This window comes from Gadus macrocephalus, chromosome 1 (assembly GCF_031168955.1).
Source record: "Gadus macrocephalus chromosome 1, ASM3116895v1".
Classification (NCBI taxonomy): Eukaryota; Metazoa; Chordata; class Actinopteri; order Gadiformes; family Gadidae; genus Gadus; species Gadus macrocephalus.
Genome location: NC_082382.1, coordinates 10190324 through 10205732, shown reverse-complemented (window position 1 = coordinate 10205732; position 15409 = coordinate 10190324). Strand labels below are relative to the sequence as shown.

Below are 15409 nucleotides of genomic sequence, written 5' to 3'. Positions count from 1 at the left end.
ACACAACCCAAACCCTTTCAGTAGATATAGAATGATTTACAAAAGGTTTATCTCATGTTCCAGCTAGGCTTTAGATCATTTGAAAATTGATTTATACAAGACGAAACGGCTGTGATTCACTTTAGATAGAGAACCAGTGTAGTCCAATCTAACAAAAAAGAAAAAAGGGAAAAAAAACTATTGTTCACAGTTACACTTCAGCAGCACCTAGATGTGTAGTGGCCCCGAAAGATTCCTTAGATTCCTCCTAAGATGGATTCAGGGATCGGGACAACAGTGACAAAGTAGCCAGCAAAGGGGAGCGGGGGTGCGGGTCTGTCTCACACACAACACATCCATTCTCTTAATAGAGTCGCAAGCTTGAAATTGAACAGCCCTGTTTTCTTTGTGCCTCTCTTTATCGTCTGCGTTTAGGTACAGACTCTGACGTACAAAAGCAGAGCACGAACCCATCCGGTGCCACGGTCCTACTCAGAGAGCAGAATACACACGGCGCGCCGGGCAGGGGGCTGCTGAGTGTCACAGGCGCTGTGTGAAAAGTCACAGAGAGGGTTCCCAGCAGCCCGCTGCAGCAGGAACCTGGTGCCGCACAACTCTAACTTCCGTCTAAGTTTACCTTTACATCGCTTATGCTAATTGTGACGTCGTGGCAGCAGATTTCCCGTAACCCCGGTCCTCCAAGGGCCTGGATTCCCAGCCAGATGTCCCGCCTTACACGCCCAGTGGCGTCCAGGTTGGGCCCGCAGGAAGCCTCTGCTTCCCTCCCGCCACGGCGGGCATCACTCCCTCTTTCCCCTCGAGGAAGTGAGTCAGGAGCGCGTGCTGAGGTCGCGTTTCCGTGTGCGTTGGGGTTGACCGCGAGCGCTCAATGAATGACCGACTCCCCCCTTTTCCTCGCTAGGTAAACTCCCTCCCTCCCCCTCCTGCATCAACCTTCGCTCAATAGTCTTATCTGGGCGGCCGCCCGCCCCGCTCAGCTCTGACCTGCTGGCGGGAGATAGCAGGAACCACGTGTTTATCACCTTGACATTAAAGTGGACAGGGGCTTAACTCTGAGGAAACCAGCCCAAGGACAAATAGGGTTGGGTCTCACCGGCTGCCCACGACAAACAACGCTACGTAGCGCACAGTGAAGTGCACCTGTGAACCGCATGTCATATACAAGGACAAGATCATCACCTGTGGTTCTAAAGCCCCCTCTGAGCAGGACTTCTGGGCCCCGATGGCCCTGGCCCTCTGCCCTCACACCCAATACAGGAGTGGTTATTGTTATTCAGCCAACTGCATGCAGACTGCTGCATAACAATGGAATATTCCTCTCCATCACCACTGGAAGATCAACAAGCCTAAAATAAGACATGATGGCTCATCGGCGGTCTGCAACACAATTTTAGAATAAGTAGATTACATTACACCATATGGTGCACTGGTTCGGCTGTTTTCCACTCCCTGCTGAATGGTTCTGTGTTCATTCCCCGGGGTCCGCGATCCACCTGAAGGCATTCGCTGAGCAAGATGCCCCCCAATCCCTACCTCCTGTTCGACGCTTTGGAGAAAAGTTTCTGCTGAACGACTAAATATGATGTAACCATGGTGCACCGGTTCATCATTCGACCAGGTATATTCAGAGAACCCAAAACAATAAGACTGCACGGTCGGAGCCAAGTTTCTCTCACATACCATCCGACTGAAGTACCACTGTGCGGACACGAACCAACAACAGAAAACCAGCCAAACGGCGACACGCGATAAGGCGGCAGGTGCCTTCAGGTACGACTGACACCCGTGAACTTCACACGCCGCTGACTATGAAAAGAGAGAGAGCGACGGAGAGACCTCGGCCTCTAGACGAGTACTCTGACTTACAGAGGCGCGCCGCTTGTACGTGGCGCCTAACATTCCAGGGCAGCGTGCTGCTGGCCCGGGCCGCGGGGTGAACGCAGGCCGCTCAGGGGGAGGACGGCGGGGGCAGACATGGCCGCCGTATTGCTCCTGCTGGTATACGGCTCGAACACCAGCACCAGGCCGCTCGCCTTCCCCTCTGCAGGCACACCATGCCACGTGTGCTCTGGAGCGGCCAGTTACCATCTGCCCATCATCAGACCCGCGAGCGGTGGCACTCAGTGTCTCTCTCTCACTCTCGCTCTCTCCCTTATAAACTGAGGCGGTAGGAATCAACATCTGTTGAAGAATGGCTCAGTCTAAATAACAAGGAGGGGGAGGACAATCACAGTGTAACAGTTGAGCAGCCTGGGTGGTAAGTGAGACAGAACCGTCTCCAGAGAGGTAGAGATGTTATGACTCGCTGTCTTTCAATGCCCTCCAGGAATGGGTGTGCTAATATTGTGTTCAATTCAAGGATTTAATGACCTGCAATTGTAAATGTTTTAAAATGTCTCACAAAGGGATATTTAAGCATGCGTCCAGAGCCTGGTTATAGACGCTGGTATGATTAGGAATATCATTAGCATCGTTGTTATTATTTCTGTTTACATTGGGTCTTTATAGCCTAGAGTAATACACCTATCATACAGCCATGCACACACAAATCTTGTCTGTAAGCTCTGGCAAGAGAATATTTGCACACATTTGGCATTTTGAGCTGAAGCCTTGATGCTTCATTCAAAACACATTTAGTTTCTGGCCCAACACATTTTGTGTATCGCTTTCTCTCTCCCCCTCTCTCTCCCCCTCTCTCTCCCTCTCTCTCTCCCTCTTGTTTTGTTTTAAACCTTCTCTTTGCACATATCCTTCAGGCTCCAGGTGAATTTTAATGACAACAAGGCAACCAAAGCTCGGCAATCTCATGAAACCGGTACAATGTGTGTGTCTGCGTCAATGCATGCGTGTGTGTGTGTGTGCATGCGTGTGTGCATCAGTTTGGTGTGCGCACATGAATGTATTTACACATAAATCATGCATGCATCTATTAGCGTGCAAGCTAAAAAGCCTACACATGGAGACATCGCTTATCATTATATACTAATTTATGCAGCATCTAAATATTTGTGTGTGTGTGAGCTTGTGCGTGTGTGAGTGTGCTTTTTGTGTTGTGATATGTGTATTGTGAATTGTGCATGTGTGCATTGCATTATGTGTGTGTGTGTGTGTGTGTGTGTGCGTGCATGCGTGTGTGTTTTGTGATGTGATTTGTGTGTGTATTGTGCGTTGTGCATGTGTACATTGCATTACGCTTATGCGTGTGTGTGTGTGTGTGTGGTTCATTCTGCGAGGTGTGCTCATGTGTGTGTGCACGTGTGCACCGGCGTGCCTGAGGCGTGCCCGTGCACAGCGTGAGCGCCGGGGGGGGGGTTCTATTCATCTGTCTGGTGTGATTGTGGCTCTCTGTGACTGGGCCCAGGCGTCACCGTGTGCTCTCTGATCTCCCCGATAAGAGACATCCATCTGCTGTGCATATCTGTCAGGGGCCTGAAAGCGCCGCTTATCACTCCACTCATCCATTTCCCTCACTCACTCCCGTCTCTCTATTCTCCAACCCTTATTTTACCGTGTGCACGGTTCAAATGCTGCGCTTCATCTCGAAGGCCCGTGCAGACGCAGGGCGGTGGGGTGTTATTTAGATGATTGCATGAATGAGTCTGTGATGATAAGCGTTACATGTGTAGGCTTACAGGCGCGCACGCTTGTAGATGGATGCATGATGCATTTGTGCATACATTCATGCTTGCACACACACACACCCATAAGAACACACACGCGCATGGACGTAGACACACCCACACATACACACACACACACACACATAGACACACACACACACACACACACACACACACACACACACACACACACACACACACACACACACACACACACACACAAAGACACACACACACACACACACACACACACACACACACACACACACACACACACACACACACACACACACACACAAAGACAGACAGACAGACACACACACACACACACACACACACACACAGCCACACACACACACACACACACACACACAAACACACACGCACACACGTAGACACACATTCAGGTAGCGGGTACTTAAGAGGCCCTGTCTTAACCTATCAAATTACTCTTTTTCTTCTACATACTCACCAGGCAGTGATTTGCCGGGGGGAAAGATTCCATTTCCGAAAAAATCCCTCAGGTGTAAATGATTGTTTCGTTTTTTGCTTGAACATATTTCATACACTTCATACAGTTTCAATCTAAAGATAACCTGTTCCCTTCGCAGATTCCACGGAACGAAAATCCGATTGGGAAACATGAGAGTGTATAAAGGCAGGGATGAAAATCTGTGTACAGTAGCAACAGCAGCTCAACACCGGGGAGTGTAGTTTACACTAGAGAATCCAGTTAGGCTCCTGTTGCCCTACATTCACAGAACACCCTGAGACCACAAAACCACCTCGGAAAGGGCCTCCGCGGGGGCAACGTAGTTAGTCACGATCGATATGTGCAGAACCTGACCCCGTCTCCCCCCCTCCGGCTTGCATTATGAATTCATAACCATCAAAATCCATTCGCGTTGCATTCGGAGGTGGGGCCCAACAGCCCATCCCGGTGATAAAAAAAACCTAATAACTCATTTTAAGCATGAGACAAGCGTTGAGTTATTCAGAGGGGATGATAGGGCTGGGGTCTATGTTTCATCCGTCGAATCCTCAGCATATGTTTCCATGGCAAGTATTATTAGTGTAAGTCCGTCCGAGCCAGCGTGCCTCTGGGTACAGGGACTACAGCAGCAGGACAGGTTTTTGCCGGTGGAATATTTATAGCCTTGCATTAAAAGGGAAATCTAGGGTTTAAGTGTACCGTTGCAACACCGCCTCTGCTACTTTGTCTAGGCCTGTCGAAAAATGTCCTCCCTGGGGCTATATTTTTTTGTGTTATGATGCAAAATGTTATTAGATGTTTCTACACACATTATCTCATAGATCAAATTTAAGTGGTATTTACCTGAAAAGCGTTCTGTCTTTCTGGAAGAAAACATGTGGAAGTTACATATCTTGCGAACAAATCTTGTCAGTCACTGCCTCATAGTTTATAACTTAATAGTTAAACGGGTTCAATTATCAGCCAAGCTTTGTGGTCTGTCTACTCAGTAACTCGAGGAAGGAGGGTGAAAAAAAGAAAATTCATGTTCTTGTGTTTAGGTGCAAAACCTCATCCCACATGGCTTAGGTGAGGAAATGATATTCTATTCTGCCATCTTGTGGCTTTTTCTGTAGTGACATTTCCTCGGTGTAATACAACACTGATGCAGGCTAGACTGCCTCCTGTTACAACTTCTCCATGCTGAACCTAATACTTGCTGTAATTTGAGTAAGTCAACTGCTACAACAATTCACAATTTATTAGGTCTGATCAAAAGGTGGACATCATATATCTTAAAAAGCAAACCAAAAAAAAAATACATATTTTTCGAACTAGTTTTCTATAAAAAATCTGCACACAAAATATAACTTTCTGATTATGAATTTTATGTAAAATCCTAGATTAGTTGAGAAATTTAGTAATGGCTTAAACAGATCAACAGCCTGTGAAAAAAGACTTAGCAGAAAAAATATTTACAAGAAATCTATCACTAGGAAAAGTAAATAGAAATGTAGAAACTGTTATACCAGTGTGTCAAACTGTAGCCATGCATGAAGTAACTGGCTGAAAACCTCACTGCCTGAATTTGGAGCGCGGCACAAAACGTACACCATAGCCTGAACAGTCATACTGTTAAAAGTAAAATAAATAAAAGTTCCTAAAGTATAGATGGACAAATAAGAGAAACAAAATTACAAAAGCATGCTCCCAAGATAATTTGGTTAAAACCTAACTAGATCCTCAATTCCTTAATTATAACCAGAAGGATGTACAAAATAAGTATTCCCATAGACAAATTGATGATTAAATAATACAGAATTAAAACAAACAAAATTGGTAGAATACAGAGAAATGACTGTCTCTTTAAAAACTTGTTCAGGGGAGTATTGGTGTGTGTGTGCGTGTTTGTATGACTGATACAAAGATGTGGCTAACAATATTGTCCTTGGTTTCTAGTTACTACAGTAGAATACACTTATATTACACAGCAAACATTTGAAAAATATCCTAATTACTACTCTCTATTATGTAACCACTACGGTCATCCCTGAGAACAAATTTTAGTTCACAACTCGCCATGAAAAAGGTGCCAACATCTGAAATTATCCTAAAGCAATTTAATTAATCAAACATGATGCTTGATATGCATGATTACCAAATTGAAACTGAGGATGTTGATTCATTTAATCCATTACTACACTTGTGTGTATATATCTATGAAGTATAGTACATTTCTTTGAAAAGCAAAAGGGAGCATTGCCATTTCACTTTTATTATGGTATGCCGGATTAAAACGCCACTAAGCAATATGGGTATTAAACAACGGCTGGATTCCTATGCATAAGTAATGAGTTATAATTCCTAATCTTTCAATCTTTTCTCTCGTCCTCGTCGACATCAATGTCCTCCTCATCCTCCTGGTCTTTGGCCTTCGGGTCCCCGGGTGACTCCTCTACATCTTCCACATACACATCTTCGTCTTTATCACCAAACGAATCCTCTTCCTCCTCTTCCCTTGGCTCCTGGTCGCTGTAGTCGGAGCCTAGAGAGCAGACATGAGCATGGGTTAGGAAGTCATTCAGGAACGATGTGTAAAAACACAACGGGACAATGATCGGATTTGATTCGCTATTCCAGAATTATCAGATTGAGCTCATCAGCAAGAGAACCAGCGATAGAAATGCAACCACACCAAATTCAGCCCAGGAAAGTTCACCCTTCCAGCCGGCGTTGTGTTTGTGTTAAGGGAAGCCTTGGCAGCACTGTGGGTGAGGACGACGACTTACAGTCAATTTCTCCTTCCTCCTCCACACTCTGATCCGAGGAGGAGATATTGCCTGTCTATTCAGTTCAGCCTCCAGCTGTTTCTATCAGAGACCAACCACTAGCACTTAGCTGCCTACCCGCAACCTTTTCAGGTTTAATATCCCATTCCTCCCAAACGATCCTGTTAAATCTAAAAGCTGTTAAAGCACACTAATGCATTATTAAATAATAGTTGCTTCAAATTACACCAATGTATTCAAGTAATGCATTCGCGTGTCCACTTTGATTAGGGTTTGGAGATTCAGTCTAAAAATAAAACCTTGATGCTTTCAAACTAATGGACAATCTTTTAGATTTAAACCTAGATATTTTTAGTTACTCTTAACAAAAGAAAAATACAAAAATATGTCGTGCATCGTTCGCAGCGTCTTAATAAAAGCCTTTTTGTCGACTGTATAAATGAGGACCATATCTTTTGCCATGTAATGTGTCACCACATCTTTGATCGCCTGCCACCGCGGCCCGTTCTTGTCATAAGGAATGACGGTTGAAAATGCTTCTGCCAAATTTACCCGCTTTTTGCAGGCGCTTTGTGGTTGAGCTGGCATCTACATCCGTCGGTGCTACACATACCTGGCATTCCACTCATGTCTTTGTCGCAGGTGTGGGATTACGTTGGTTGTGTTCCCAATAAACATGGTAATACTTGTTATCCTGTTAAGCCCCGGCAGTATTTTGTTTTTTTTCTCGCCTATACACATACCCAAATGGAAAAGCTTATAACACAGTAACCCTAAGTCCTAGATGGATGTATGATACTTCATTTGAAAGTATTATTTATTTGGCATGTATCATACACACAACCTAAATGACATCAGTTCAAACATGGCTCTAAAGCAATTTTTTTGTCTTCGAAAATAATAGGTCATAATTGAAATACAATAACTAGGATGTGCTTTATGTAAGGCATATGGCAATATGCCAAATACCTTCTACATCATGCCAACTACACCTGGAAGACATTTTGGAGTTCTAGGCCTAAACCTTTGGGAGTTAATGGAGTTTCTATGGTGTGTTGTCACTGGCGGCACAAACCTCTCCAAAATGTCTCCAAATGGCGGCCAAATTGTGCCAAATGCATTTACTCACTTCTGTGACACTGGAAACATTACTGAAGCATTTTGGTGACTATAAAACCTTTCTCCGTGATTCAAAACATAATTTTTTCACACATTCATTTGATATGGCCATATTGAGATATTGTCATGTGATGAGACACTGTACATAAACAGAATGATTGTATTGCTAGCTTGACGCAGTGTTGACGCAGCTTTATATCTCGGCTCATACGTATCACACCTGGACACGCCTGGCAGCGTTGGAAAGGTAAACTCATTGGCTAGAAGCCCAAGTGATTGATATATCAATAGCCAATACGGTGTCCCTATACTAAAGCCGCGTAACAAAGTAAACAAAGCCCATTGGCCCTTCGAACTGGGAGCGCTCCATCTACTTCACAGGCTGTACCGTGGTGAAAACTGAACAGAAAAAGACGGGGACACTTTTATTTTGTAGCCAGCAAAGTGATGAAAACAAGCATACCCAACAACTCCATACTGGCGGTAGAGGAAATATCGATACGAGTGCGAACGTCTGGATGTTAGTTGACAAACAAAGTTTGGAGATGGTAAACAAATGGACTTTACACGACGATATTCACAAGCTGGAATAATTTTATGAAAAACCATTTGGATGCGTTTGATCAGTGGATTCTCACGGACAATTGGAATTGTCCGTGAATGATGCAGCATTTCACGTGTGGCACAGTAATGGTTTGATCTTTTTTAGTGACCTTTTCCAAAGACGGCACTTTTGTTTCATTTGAAATTCTTCAAAAGGACCATAATTTGCCAAAAACACACTTATTTAGATACCTCCAGACACGCAGCTTTGCGAAAAAACATTGCTCCTTTCCTGCCCTGCCGGAAAAGAACATGTTGGGCATATTCATCATATTAGACTGGAACCCAGATACCAGAGGCAATGTTTCTATCATATATAAGACTATCCAAACAAATAGTTTACCTTCCCTAGAGAAGCCCAAATTGGCTTGGGAACAAGATCTGAATGTTGAGTTCACTGGAGAGGCTTGGGAGCCTTCTTTACACCGTATTCACACCACCTCTCTTTGTCTTAGGCATTGCCTCATCCAGTTAAAAGTTTTGCATCGTTTACATTACACAAGAGAGAGTGTCTAAATTCTAACCCAATGTTGACTCTACTTGCATCGGTTGCCATCTGAACTCAGCTACAGCTGGGCATATGTTTTGGGAATGTCCATCTTTGACTACATTCTGGGGTCACATCTTTGAAGCCTTTTCATATATTTGTGGCAAAACAATTGAACCCAATCCAATTACTGCTATTTTTGGAGTTCCCAATGAGGGTTTTATTATTACTTCGGCCTAATCCAACTGCATAGCATTTACCTCACTTCTACCTCACTTTTAGCTCGTATTCTCCGCAGTTGGATGTCTGATAAGCCCCCTTCATTCACGAGTTGGATCAAGGAAGTGTTATCCTCAATTCCATTAGAAAAGCTCAGGTATAATAGGTCTAAATCACATCAGAAATCTTTGGCAGTATGGTCTCCCTTTATAGAATTTAATCTTGCTCTATCTTTCTTAGAAATACCATAATATCTCTTGGCTTCTACCTCTGCAGATTATTTATTTGTTTTGTTTTTGTTTCTTCATAAGTCAGGAAATGGTTACCTTTGTGACTCTTCATTAGACAGGAAACGGTGCTATCACTATGACTCATGACTAGGCCTGGGTAAAAAAATCGATTTCGTTTAAATTACACGCTATCGATTCACAGGGCATGAGATCGATTTTATTTATTATTTTTTTTAGTAAATATGTTGAAAAAATATGAATTTAAGGAGTTTTATAATACTTGAATATTTTATCTCAAATGGTATAATCTTTACAATGGTTATATTTATATATTTTAGGAAGATGGAGGCAGTTTTGTTTATAGTTGCCTGGATTGTCATTAATGTAGCCTACAAAATAAAAACATGTATTTTGCAGTGTGTTGCATGGAGATAATTTCATTAATATATTGAATTAGGCAGGCCATCACGTTGAATAGAATGTAAAATCTTGCTAAGGATGTTAATTAACAGTCAGAACTACAAGATTTTAGTCACAATTAATGATTTTAGTGATGAATTAATGATGATAGCCTATAAAGAATATTTCCTTACAACTTAAGAAAATTATCATTCAATCTAGGAGCAGATGGAATCGATTCGGATTGAATCGAATCGAAATTAATCGATTTAAAGCCTTCAGAATCGAAATCGAATCGATTCAGGAACTTGGCCGTGATACCCAGCCCTACTCATGACTGCTTTGTTGTTAGGTGCTGATGCTAATACTGATGAGCCTCTTTTGGCAAGCTTTGCTTGAATGTACATGTCCTCTGAAGTATGTACAAAATAAGTGTACTGTACATGACATTGGATGACTGCCTGATTGTTGAGTGGTTCCAACTTTGACTAAGCCTCTAAAATCGTTTGATTTATTTTCACATGCTGTCATAATAATGTCTGGTTGTCGTTGGGGGGGGGGGGGGGGGGGTATACTTTTAATGTTTGTATGCATATTTTCAAAAATCTATAAAGTATAAAAAATAAATAAAACCCCCAGCTACCAACCTTGTCCTTTATCTTCTCCCTCCTCCTCCTCCTCCTCTTCTTCTTCTTCCTCTTCCTCCTCCTCATCCTCCTCCTCCTCCTCCTTCTGCTCCCGGCTGTGACCCACTCCGGTGTCACTCTGCTCGTCGTCGTCGTCGTCGTCATCCGAGTCGGAGATCACCACGCAGTCGTCCCCGTTGCTGTTGTCCGCCGCCCTCGCTCCGCTGGCACTACTGGGGTAGGAGAGCAACACTGTGGCTTAATCACCCTCCTCGTGATGGGTTAAGCCAGCCCTCTATCTGGCTGATCCATTACACTACCCAACAGCACCACAAAACAGTTCATGTAGGAGTCAAGTATGGTGAATTATTTTAAAACGCATTAATGTTGATAATGGGACCTAGGGGGGTTGAACGCTGAACCATTTAGCAAGGTGTCAAACACCCTAACCACATGACTATTCTGCACCCTTTGGGAAATCCAATGAGCAACTGGACATTTGGTGAAGGAATGGGTCGACATGGTGTACAGGTCCTCTTTCATTGTGGTCATGAGGATCTATCACCAAAACTGGAAGTACAGGAGAATCGTTTGCCTGTGTGTGTGTGGACAGACTGAAATTCACATTTTAGAGCTCTACTGTCAAAGAATTATCCATAAATAATAACGACAACAAAAAAAATAGACATGACATTCCCAGAGCCTCTGGGATTGTCTCTTAGACATGGAGAGGAGAGTGAGAGCTGAGCTGACCTGCCGTTCTCGCGGGGTTCCCACAGAGGGGTCAGGTAGTACCTCAGGGGGTCCCGGTAAAGGTCATCCTTAAGTATCTGGATGTTGGCAGAAAAGTCAGTTATTATCCCCCAAAAATAATGCAGAACAGAATACAGAATGGTTGCACATCTAAGTAACTCACATCTAATCATCGTTGCAAATTGTTGGTATAAGTGGATTAAACCACTCTGGGTTGTCCCACTATTGAAAAATATATACTTTAATCCAGATCCTGAATGATCAGCAAAAAAGGGAATTCTTTGTTCATGGTCGACCCATTGAACCACATCACACTGGGGTTAGCACTAGGGATCGACCGATTATCGGCCGGGCCGATTATCGGCATTTTGACGCATCTCGGCATCTGCCTTTTTTTTTTATCCGACGGCCGATAAGAGATCAATATAAAACGGGATTATTTTGGCTCTGATGCAGCCACGCCCCTCTGTCTGCTGTCACTACGCTGTCTCCAGCACTGTCCCACCCACAGCACCATCTGATTGGTTACACGCTCTGGTTACATGCAGAGCCACGACGGGGTAACAGCCAATCAGCAGTGAAAGCTGTGCATGCACAGTGCTCACACACACGGCGGAGAGGAGAAAAGGTTTTGTCTGGTTTGGTTTCGAGGTAAGTTAAGGCAGCAGACTCTCGCGAATTGTAATAAACATCCCAGTCCTCTACAACTCACAACTACTAGTAACATTACTGTAGTGTGAGCCCATTAACGTTATCGAAACATAAGCGGCAGCTCTGCTCGCTCGCAGTCCGTTAATCAAACAAGGTTGCTGATAATATCGATATGGAAATAGTCTGTGATAATAGAAGTCTGTGCATGAGGGAGAGAGTAAAAACCTAATAAACTCAATTCAGTCCGGTTTTATTGCAGGGAAGCATGTTAAGCGGTGGTTATACTTCTACAACTGCGTAATGCGCTATCCAACTGCGTAACCATGGAGCCCCTCGAGCCCTTAGGCTTTAAGGTGAAGGCTGATTAGCTTTTAGCGTAACGTTAGCCCAGCGGTCTGCTTTCTCCTTCTCTGGCTCTAGACGCTCAGCAGACTGCAGCGAAACTCTACAACTCACGACTACTAACGTTACTGTGAGGCCCAATACGTTAGCAGCAGCTGTCTGTTCCTATGATAAACACAGATTATTAAAGTGAAGATGCTGTAGGCTATTTAGTGTTTTTAAACGGTTTAATCACTTGAAATAAGGTTGCTGATAATATTGATAGGGAAATAGTCAGTGATAAAAGTAAGAAGTGTGTGTGTGTGTGTAAAATTCAGTTAGTTTTATTACAGGGAAGCACGATGAGGGGATGGCTAGAGAATAGTGTGTGTGTGTGTGTGTGTGTGTGTGTGTGTGTGTGTGTGTGTGTGTGTGTGTGTCATGAGAAACTGACAGCAAAGCATCGTCTGTCTGAGAGAAAACTGTCTGTCAATAATGGCTGTTTAACTAGGGAACTATTTATTTAAATTTTCAGTTAACTTCATAAGAACACCCTGCACTTTTTGTTTTTGTTTGAACTTAAAAGAAAGATAAGTAAAAGATTAACATTTCAGTTCAGGAAAATTTTAGGGAACCATTTATTTGTTTAAATTGTGTTATGTTGCAAATCTGATAAGCTGTTGTGTTTATTAAACATAAGCTTAAAGGCATTTAAATGAAGTTAAGTGTTGGAGTTTGTATTATTCAAAATGTTGACGCCAATATTTTCCCTTTTTCTGTAAATTAATATCGGCTCCAAATATCGGTTATCGGACTACTAATAATCGGTATCGGCCCTGAAAAAAACATATCGGTCTATCTCTAGTTAGCACACAGCTTTGTGGAGGCGTTCGGCGTTCACCTGCGCTATGTCGTCTCGGCCCGGGTTGCTATGGTCACTGAACCAGCTGAAGAAGGTCTGGTAGACGCCATCGCCGTTCCTGGGGTCGCTGTGCACCATCAGGTTCTGCCCACGGTGCCAGAGGATGGGGTTGGAGAAGGACACCGGGGATCCTGAAGGAGAGACGGCCACCATGTTAGCGTTCTCAATAGAAAACCAATCAGAATATTAGCCATTGTTCAAGGCTTAAAAAAGTGTAGCTAGTTCCCCCTCCCTTGAGTAATGCTCACCTCCCATCCCGACGTGCACCTCCTTCATGATGACGTTGTTCTGGAAGTACGGGTTCCTCCTGAAGTGGAAGCGGATCCTGGAACCCAGTTTGCTGTTCTTGAAAGACTCGATCTGCAGAACAACGAAACATATGGTAACAAGTTTGAAAAAAAACATTTGTGATGAACAACAAGGCGCTCCATGGGCTGGGCATTATTTGTCTGGTCGATTTACCTCGAGGTCGATCATGTAACTGAGTGCGTCCTCATCGGTCTCGTCGATGTGAGCGGAGAGATGCGGGTGGTTCAACAGCTGACACGTCCAGGTTAAGGAAATGTACATAGAAACGGAAAGATATAAATCCACACACACACACACACACACACACACACACACACACACACACACACACACACACACACACACACACACACACACACACACACACACACACACACACACACACACACACACACACACACACACACACACACACACGAAAGGATACAGCGGTGACCCAGAAGCCCGGGATAGACTGGGTGATGGTCCGACGCTGGTCCAGGTGAGGCCGCCGCTGCCGGTTCATCTTCATGTCGAGCCTCTGATGAAGGCGGACGCTCTTCTTCTCCAGGGTCTCCAGCCTCATCTGTACCTGCGCCAGCAGGGTCACCGACTGCCGGATCTCAGGGGCCATCTTGACGGAGACTATGGCGCACTCGCCATCTTCTTCATCGTCCTCGTTGTCGGAGGGGAGAGAGGAGCTTGGCGTGGAGGAGGAGGCCGGTGTCGTGCCGGGGTCTTCCTCTTCTGTATCTGGGATGTCTTCCACATCCCCTCTGGCCACACTGTGCACAGAGGTGGAGCTGTCTGCTGCAGCTGCCAGCGTCTTTAAGGATTGCTTTAAGGAGTCCCGAACCCCAAGTTTGACTTTACTCTCCCTTTCATCCCGTTTCACTTTATTGGATGATGAAGAGGTTTTTTTACTATCCTCTCCAGCTCCTGCAGTTAGACTGGCTAGTGCCTCAGCAGCCGCGATAGCTGCTGAATCATCTGATTGGTCCGTGGAAGTTGATGGAGGACACTCATGTCCTCCACCATCTCCTCGTGCATTTATGGTACCCGGGAGATCCGACGAATGTGCTTCAACGGTACCGCTCGTGTGTGTTTCCGTCTGGTCGGTTTTTGCAGAAGAAGGTTCCCCTTGGCCTACCGTAATCGCACCATTACCGGTAGTTTCTTTGCGTTCGACTTCCTTGCTCGTGCAACTTTGTGAAGTTGATGGTTTTTCGTTTGATGTGTCGGTTACTTTGGGAAGCTTGAAGGGGGTAGGGCCACTCTCATCCTCGGGTGGCGCGCATCGTTTTGTTGGTGCTTGCTTGCACCCCACCGACTCACTCATGTTTGCTGGTTATATCTTCAACTAGCTACGTCCCCTGCTAGCTGGACTAAAAGGGACGTTTCTAAAATATAATACGGTTAACACTTACTCGCCTTATAAAATAAAATGTGAATCAAACCTTCCAAAGGAAATGTTTCACAAAGATGGTACAGGAAGCAGTCATCTCCTTTGGTCCGCGGCCTTGCATGCGAACGTGCTAGCTTCGGCTAATGTTGTTGCAACTGGCTAACGGTAGCAGCTCACGTTCACCACTTCTTGCACCATCAAAAATACGAATGATAATATTCTTAAAAAATCAAGGAATACTTAGCATAACGTCCAATTATATCCAAGGTATGCATAGATGTTGGAGATTAAATATAAACTCTTCGCATTAGTTTATATTTCCCTTCTTCCTCCTCTTTACTACCACCGTTCGTCGACGTGACAGAAAAACATTTCGTTGATTGGCTGCAGCGCACCGCGCTAAAACCTTCCAGCCAATCAGCAAGAGGGGGTTGTTTACATTACTTCTATCAGCCAATCAGAGCAGCGCTGCTGTAGTGTCCACCAGTACTTTTAATTCTTTAAA

At 44.3% G+C, this 15409-nt stretch overlaps 2 protein-coding genes across 4 annotated transcripts in view; both read right to left on the bottom strand.

The window, feature by feature from the left end:
• Nucleotides 1–5125, bottom strand: part of LOC132463239 (semaphorin-3F-like) — a 14062-nt gene extending 8937 nt beyond the window's left edge. The window contains exon 1 of one of the 2 annotated variants that reach the window (XM_060059376.1): nucleotides 4957–5125. The gene's annotated coding sequence lies outside the window, so the exon portion shown is untranslated. Of the gene's footprint in view, nucleotides 861–4956 lie in introns of those variants that run through there. The other variant, XM_060059300.1, reaches the window with a different exon arrangement.
• A 213-nt stretch (nucleotides 5126–5338) lies between these two features.
• tspy (testis specific protein Y-linked) lies at nucleotides 5339–15317 on the bottom strand. Of its 2 annotated transcripts, none has more exons than XM_060059187.1 (7): nucleotides 13948–15317; nucleotides 13674–13751; nucleotides 13460–13571; nucleotides 13191–13342; nucleotides 11318–11394; nucleotides 10586–10797; nucleotides 5339–6637 (listed from the first exon to the last, which is right to left on the bottom strand). In XM_060059187.1, exons 1-7 carry the CDS (start codon nucleotides 14836–14838, stop codon nucleotides 6465–6467), a joined length of 1695 nt encoding a protein of 564 aa, XP_059915170.1. In that variant the 5' UTR covers nucleotides 14839–15317; the 3' UTR covers nucleotides 5339–6464. The 2 variants fall into 2 exon arrangements, with proteins under 2 accessions (XP_059915170.1, XP_059915092.1); XM_060059109.1 differs by having other exon boundaries at nucleotides 10586–10794; nucleotides 13948–15295.
• Nucleotides 15318–15409: the final 92 nt, after the last annotated feature.

Excerpts from the sequence above, each read along its gene's own strand:
- tspy (XM_060059187.1), bottom strand. The coding sequence starts at position 14,838 with ATGAGTGAGTCGGTGGGGTGCAAGCAAGCACCAACAAAACGATGCGCG. Across the intron at positions 13,752-13,947 it reads CGGGCTTCTGGGTCACCGCT|CTGTTGAACCACCCGCATCT; the intron begins GTATCCTTTCGT and ends TGGACGTGTCAG. Across the intron at positions 13,572-13,673 it reads GTTACATGATCGACCTCGAG|ATCGAGTCTTTCAAGAACAG; the intron begins GTAAATCGACCA and ends GTTGTTCTGCAG.